At 32.1% G+C, this 7,859-nt stretch overlaps 1 protein-coding gene across 3 annotated transcripts; it reads right to left on the bottom strand.

The window, feature by feature from the left end:
• Positions 1-782: 782 nt before the first annotated feature.
• LOC108476557 (protein BONZAI 2-like) lies at positions 783-6,570 on the bottom strand. 3 transcript variants are annotated; one of them, XM_053021890.1, is made up of 16 exons: positions 6,139-6,570; positions 5,780-5,831; positions 4,736-4,884; positions 4,589-4,637; positions 4,241-4,297; positions 3,819-4,007; positions 3,598-3,732; positions 3,195-3,256; positions 2,980-3,082; positions 2,783-2,897; positions 2,212-2,288; positions 1,992-2,129; positions 1,730-1,894; positions 1,462-1,575; positions 1,295-1,391; positions 783-1,216 (listed from the first exon to the last, which is right to left on the bottom strand). In XM_053021890.1, exons 1-16 carry the CDS (start codon positions 6,168-6,170, stop codon positions 1,125-1,127), a joined length of 1,626 nt encoding a protein of 541 aa, XP_052877850.1. In that variant the 5' UTR covers positions 6,171-6,570; the 3' UTR covers positions 783-1,124. The 3 variants fall into 3 exon arrangements, with proteins under 3 accessions (XP_052877850.1, XP_017634279.1, XP_017634280.1); XM_017778790.2 differs by having other exon boundaries at positions 5,784-5,831; positions 6,139-6,568; XM_017778791.2 differs by having other exon boundaries at positions 4,736-4,924; positions 5,784-5,831; positions 6,139-6,228.
• Positions 6,571-7,859: the final 1,289 nt, after the last annotated feature.

Genomic DNA, 7,859 nt, shown 5'->3' with positions numbered 1-7,859 from the left:
TAAAAATTAAAAATAAAGTAAACCCAAAAAACAAAAGTGAATGATAATTTCTAGAAAAGGTTTGAAAACCTTATAATCAAAATTTTAGAAAAAGAAAATAATTTAAGGCGTCTAAACTAGCAAAAATAACAAAATTGTGTAAAGAGTACTCAGCAAATCTAGAAATAATGTAGTGATATAGGCTTTTCAAAATCCAACTCCCTTTCATTTGCGAAATTTGTTTTATTTTCAGAAAGTAATTTCAATTATTTATGTTTTTGAAAACTGGAAACCATATATGTTAAATTCAAAAATAAAAATATTAAAACAAGTTTGATACCTATTTTCATAATAGAAATATGAGAAATATTAAAATTAAAGATGTAATATTAAAAAGTGTTTAATTCAAGATCATTTCACTGCTTAAATTTAAATTTAAGATCCATTGTTTTAATATTTCTAATTATATAAAAGTTTCTAAAGAAAATAACTTATTTTCTCTAAATTTCAAGTATTTTTATTTTTCAAAAATCCGAAAATAAAAATAATCCCTATTTTAAACTTAAAATTCACTTAAAATTTAAACCCCAAATGAATCTTCAACCTGGATTTCAAGTATAATATCGGTCCACCATGCTCTGCCGATGCTTGGTGTTGCACATCAACGTAGCTATTAATTGTTTCCTAGCTTTGGACAAACACCATAAGCTCTAGTGACTGCTAATAACAACATTACCATCCATACTACCCAATTGCCACCATTCAACCAGGAGAAACTGTAGCTACTAATTTGAGTTTGAACATTGTTCCAAAAACAGCCAATCATTATTAAAAGGAAAAAAATGGTATAGTCACAAACAATGCCAAACAATTTCCCATTGGTTTTGCCCCCTCTTTCATTGGTTGCAGTCATTGTAAATCCGTCTCTGTACAACCCATTGTGGACGATGGATATGACAAACAATTTACCGACAGCCCTGTGATTTTTGGTCGACTGATTAATCTTCAATCTACCGTCATAATGCCAATAGATTCTGTTGGCTCTTTCAAGGCAAGTTTAAGCATTGCTATGCCACCGTAGCATTTACAACTTATAAGAGGCAAACTCGAACAATAATTTTGATATGTACATTCTGTATAAAAATCTAACTGCATGGTTTAATCTCTCTACTTCGCATGTAGGCTAAAAATTGTGATGGTAACTCTGCTAGAAGTTCTTGAACAACAGAAGGCCCGTCTGCAAAGTGAAAATCAATTGTTATATAATCCCAAATACAAAACATTTCCGAAATATCAGAGTGTGTAGATGACTTACTTTGTACATCTCTAAATGGAACAAATTGAACGATATCACGGGAAGCAACACGTCCGGTTGAACTTTCTAGTCTTTCCCCCTTGTCTGCATCCAAAATCTGTAAACGAGACCTGGTTAGCATTCTCCCTCTAATGGATATAATTGGGGTGATATAAAATAACAAGTACCTCCATTTCTTTGAAGTCGGCTCCTCCAACACCAACTATGAGAATAGACAATGGGAGATCCGATGCTTTTACAAGGGCATCTTTGGTTTCTTGGAGATCAGTTATTACCCCATCCTAGAGCAATATTAACAACCATCAGAAGCAGTGGCAAAATTAGCAACCTTTTTCCAGTCAAGAATACAAGATCACATGCCCAAATGTTTATATGAACTTCATCCAGCTGCTAGGAAAAGCCATCCTTTTTTTTTTTTTTTTTTCTATATCTTACCGTGATTATCAACAAAACAAAGTATTTTTTAGCATCATTTGCCAGGGATTGGCTGGCAATCATAGCAGCTCTATTAATCACATGCCCAAACAGTGTTGGCCCTGCAAGTGACACATTAAAAAGGGCACTGGTGTAGGCCATCATAATTCCTCGAATTCCTTCAACCTGGAGACAACGGTACTTTGTTAATATTGAGGAACAGAGAGCACAACAGATAAGTGTACAAGATACAGAAAATAGATTGATGCTAGCAACAGCTTACCTCACAGTAGTTACTGCTTCCATTCAAGTTGAAACAGTGAGAAACTGGACCATCAATGGGCCGTGCTCCAAATCCCCAAGCTGGAAAGCGCTTGTCTGCATCATAAAACTGCAATACCTCTCCGACCTCATAGATTGCCTGGTTTAAAGATGCGCAACATTTTCTTAGGTACATGAAGAAAGAAAAGAAAAGGGAACTAGTGAAGGGATCCATTTCTTACTTTCTGGTATGCATTCAGCCGTCCTGATGGATCAATGTAATGCAAGGAATCTGGGAGCCGGGGATTTCCGTTTGAAGCTGATAGACCAGAAATAAGAATTAAAAAAAAAGTACGAACGTATTATGGTACTTCTGCTGAACTGGGATATGCAGCCATATCACACTTCAACTAGTTTCAGATTTATAAAAGTAAATCCTAAGGTCTTAAGATGCAGACTGCAGCAACATTCAAACCTAAGACCTATATACTTACAGCATGTTTTAGGTGATTCACCCTAAAAAAATTGTTAAGCTAGGGGGAAATGGAAACAGAGAGAAGCAAGAAGGGATAATAGCAGAAGTGTCCTTAAAAACTATTTGTTTAATTCACTAAACTATCTTCATCTAAAAAGTTCGCTGTAGTTCAGATTTTATGTTCATATTTAACTTCATTAAAGATGTGGCATGTTCTGTTGTTAAACATAATAGGAAAAGACAGAAAAAGAGACGTGCTTAATAGTTGACATAAAGGATTGCAACTGGCAGAATTTTAATCGGTCAAATATCCATTATAAGAGTAAACAGGAAAGTACCAGTGAAATCAATAGCAACCATAAAGTTAAGTTCAAAACCCGCAGCTAGGTAATCCAGGAAGGTATATTGGACTGTCTCAGAATATTTTTCCACAAAAAGCTTGCTTTTTAAAGCCTACATCATGATTAGCAAATTAGTAAAATAAAGCTGAAAAGAAAGTTCACCATGCAATTACTTTCAGTTGAAATAGTTAAACCTTGTTCTGGTTATCATGCCCAACCGGAGTTGGCAAAAATAAATTTTCTCCTTCCCTTCCAGTATGAAGCTTTTCCAAATCTGCTAATGACTTCTGGACTTTTCTGATAAACCACACCCCCCCCCCAAAAAATAAATAAATAAATAAATAAAAAGAAGCTACATCAGCAGGTGTCTAAAAGAAAAGAAACATAAGAAAGTAAGATCTACAATTACCCAATCAGATCGTGTTTGCCATTGCTGTTGAAGTTAAAACACTCTATCACTAATGGACTATCCTGCAAGTTCATTTTGAAAATGATAATTCAGAAAATAAGCAAGAAACAGAAACACAGCTTATAGACAAATGCTTAACATCAATGACGAAACCATCTACACATGTTAAGCAAAAACCTGCATATTTATATAGCTGTTAAGCAATAACCAATTCCATGGTTAAAGATCTCTGAATTTTGAGCAAGATCAGGATTACAAACAAGAAGAATAAACAATTTGATGGGAAAAAAAATGGTTGTTTCCAATAAGGCATGTCTGAGCACGATCAAACTTGCACTGCTATGTAAGAAATTAAAGAAATAGTAGATCATTGTTAAAAAGTATAAATAAGAACTTGCTATACCTTGCTTCCCACTTGTTGAATATTTAAAAATACCGGCTTCCATGTTGGGTTGAGATCATTCTTTGAGACTTCAGTTTTACAGACAGGAATAGACATTCCACTCTCAACGACTTTTGATATTACCAAAAAAGGATCCTGCAAGACAAGTCCAAAAGTAAACCAAAAGATAACTAATATTCCTGATCAAATACGAGAGAGAAACTGAAATTAGCAATGCCTACGCTTTTTGAGAAGAGATCCTTAGATTCCAAATTTAAACACTTTAACGTCATCTCTGCTGTAGTCTTTGAGCTAAAACATTCTTCAGCATGCACAGTAAGCTTTCCTCGGTGTTGGGAATGAGTTGATGGGACAGATTCCTCCCTTTGTACAAGATCCAAGATTAATGACCTGTTTGGTTTGCTTACAATCTGTAAGATGTAAAGATTATTTGATGATTAACTATATTGAAAATTGTAAAGTAAATGAAATTAAGCATAAGCTGCAAAACAGCAAGCGAAGAACATTTTATTTTATTTTAAACCCAAGTGTGTTCAACTAAAGTAAGGCATTCCATTATATTAGAACTTCGTATTCAAATACCCTGGTTAACAGGGACAGGCACTAGATAAGGAAAGACAACTAAGAAGATACTTGTCTATACCTCTGACAATGCACAACTTGCTTCACCTAGAGATTGCTGCTCCTCCAGCTTAAGCATCTGTGAAGGAGTGAAAGTTATCAACCAAAAATTTCATGCTTGTATGCTCTATTAGGAGGGTAACATTAGGAGAAATGTTGTAAATTGGGTTCGTTAACAAAGTCAAATCATATTTCCAAATAAAACAAATGTAAATAAGTACGGTAAAAAACTACTTCAGAGAAAACAAATCCCAAACAACTAGAACAAATACAATATATATCCATCAAGTTTATCATTTTCTAAACTAAACTGTTTAAGGAGGCAGAGTGAAGAGGAAGGACAAGAAAAGGTAGCATTAATCAAATATACCTTTACTTCGACATTATGAAACTGAGTGTCAATATCAAAGACACGAAACCTGAGATAATGGAAAATCAAACAAGTTCAATTACAGTGAAACAAATCAAATAATCATTTTGCTGAACCCAAAAATATGATTTGAAGAATAGAACTTACAGCAATATTTGGACAATCTCAAATTGGTAAGTAATTGTATACTTTGTTATCCATGTAGGATTCAATGAATTCAGAACTACTTCAGTACGAAATACTTCTGTAAATGCTCCATCTCTTTCTTGAATATAAACCACCACCATAGGATCACTCTAAAGCAAACAAAACTTATGAGATATCAGGCTAAGTTTTCTGCAAACAAAATACAATTCTTGTGACCAAAGAATAAAGCATGAGAGTGAAGTACATAAATATTATTAGTTAATACAAAAACTGTAAATGAAAATGTTGTAAGAGGCCAACTAAGCATTCAAACAAAGCTAAGCAGAGACTTACTTTTGATGCATGTTAGATTTACCAATCTGTCCATATCAAGTTGTTACCTAAAGATTCAATCAAGATAATGGCTGTATCCATAGAGTTAGTGTCATGATCCTTGGATTCATCGAGCTCATATTGCTTGGTAATGGAGTTTTTTAAGTATTTAGCAATATGAGTGTCTTGCACATTTTATCCTTGAAACATAGGATGATCCATAACTTTTAGTCAACACTACTACTCTGACAGCTAATCACACAAGACCACACCACACCCTTCTTCGGTGCATGATGAGCTAGCATCTTTTCATTGGTTGCGTTAAATGCACCATTTAATTCTAACCTATCTATATGGCATCTAAGTTTAGGTTTAGTGACAGACTTTCTCCATACAATGAGACTTCTTGCCTTCAACTCCCCACTTCCCACTCCTCGAACCTTATTTCCTAATTCCATTTATTCAAAGGCATCATTAAGTCAGCGCACATAGAAAACACCCTCCAAAAATTCTAATACCAGCTATCAACTAATACAATATCATCGTGTTGCCCCTTAAGCTTAGAATTAAGAACTTTTTTTCGAAAAATATTTACTGACTTTTTTTTTTCACATAATGTTAATTTCAACAACAAGGTCAAATATGGTACAGCAAAATTAAGGCACTGGATTTCTTAACTACATCATTGCTTGTAGAGTTAGCGACAGTTTTGCAGTTCATTCATATACTTACATACCTTGGAGAACACATCCCGGTCTCGCAAACTCGTAGCAGAAAACGATAACTGCAAAACATTGCGCAGAAAAGTCAATGAACAGTATAGAGTTCGCAAAGAAGATGATGATGAAGAAGAAAAGCTCAAAATTTAGAGAAAATGAATCAGAAACCAGCTTATCTATTCAACACTATCAAAATCAAGAACTCCAAATTTAAATACTAAAATACCCAAAATTTCCTACTCGGTAAATCAATTAGCCAATCATCTACTCGGTAACAAAGTAGATTGGACCTTTTATTCTAAGCAAAAACTAGGCACTCTATTCATTATCACAGAAGTAACTGACAAAAAAAAAAAAGAAAGAAAAAAGGACCTCGATCTGAGAGAAGATGCCGTGTATGCCATGAGACTTGAAATACCAATCAGCAGCGTCGTTTTGGTTGCTAGTGGAAGTCGACGGGGCGGTGCCACCTATAGCCGTCATCCCGCCGCCAACGTCCGAGCAGCAATTTCCCATCGCTAACTATACTCACTAGCTCTGTTTTCTCAACTCGATAAATGATGCCTATGCATGAACCGAAAAAAGAAAAAAAACAATGGAAAAAAAGAAGAAAATAATTCAAAAGTGAAAAAGAGAGAGGGGGGGCTGAACTGGTTTTTTTTTTTTTATAAATTGAAAATTAAAAATTATGGAGACTAAAGTAAAATACTTAGCTTCTTTCAAGTTCTTAGACAATGTATGGAAATGGGCAAATATAGCCCACATTCTTTCTTTTTCCAAAATAAACAGAAAACGCGTTTTAGGTTAGTTATACCTATAGAGCAACTTTATTTTTATATTTTATGTTATATACATAAATTATATAACTATATAATATATTTTAAATCATTTTATATATTTAAGCCAATATATTATTTTTAACTTAAAGAAAAAAATTTTGTGATTTCAAATCACTTAAAAAGTTCAACGTGTTTATTAGTCATTATTATGAATTATCAGTAAAATTTATGCTAAATTAATTAAATATGTCAAAAAACTGTTTATTGATTTTTTTTAGAGAGTATGTGAAAACACTTCAGTTGGTGAATTTTTTGATAACATATCAAGGAAACTACACTTAATTAGACGCGGTTTCTATGAAATTTTCAAAAAATCACACATTCTCTAAAAACAATTTATCCTTGAAATTTTTAAAAAAAAAATCTGACTCATTTAGCTAATTAAAAATTCTTTTAACTACTTTAGCCTGAGATTTAAATATAAAATTATTTATTACAAATAGGAAATGCAATTTGATAAATAAGTTGAATATAAAAATACATGCAAAATAGAAGAAAAATAAATTAAAAGAAGAAAATGATATAAAAGTGTTAAAGAATCAACCTCGTAAGCAATGAATCAATGAGCATAGAAGATATGAGTTTGCTTAAAGAATTGGATTGGAATTTCCTTGATATCAAAGCATTCAAAAGACAACTTCTTTTTTAAAAAAAAAAAGGGTTCTTGACAGCTTATAATAAGTACATGGACACGCTGTCTTGTGTTTAGCATTTTTTTTAAATTTAATATCTACACAAAGAATAATTATAAAATGACTTATAGATTATATAAAGTAAGTAAGGTCTCGTCGATTTAAGTTGATCCCTTCAACGTAAGATATGATTGAATATTTATAATAGGGTTTATATCATAAATGGGCCTCTCAATTTTATCAATTTTTGTCAATGTAATATTCGTGAAAACACCAGATTTTATTTAGAAATTAACCAACATTAAAAAACCAAATTTATTTTAAAATATTAAATACTATACATTTATATAAATTATGCATTTCATGTTTAAAGTAAATTATTTATTTTAATTAACAAATTTCAATAGTTAAATATATATTAATATAAATAATATTTTATATCGATATAATAGATATATCGATCAACTCAAAAATTAAGTATAATTATATTAATAAATCAATAATTTAATAATTAAAATATTAATTATAAAGTTATATAAGACGATTTTAATTTTACATGATTCCTCTCAAATATTTTATATATAAAATTTAGAAGTCAGCATTGTTTGTTAATGGCATGGGA

Source organism: Gossypium arboreum, chromosome 11 (genome assembly GCF_025698485.1).
Source record: "Gossypium arboreum isolate Shixiya-1 chromosome 11, ASM2569848v2, whole genome shotgun sequence".
NCBI lineage: Eukaryota > Viridiplantae > Streptophyta > Magnoliopsida > Malvales > Malvaceae > Gossypium > Gossypium arboreum.
Note: the sequence above shows the minus strand (reverse complement) of the source record. Positions and strands in the feature narration are given on the sequence as shown.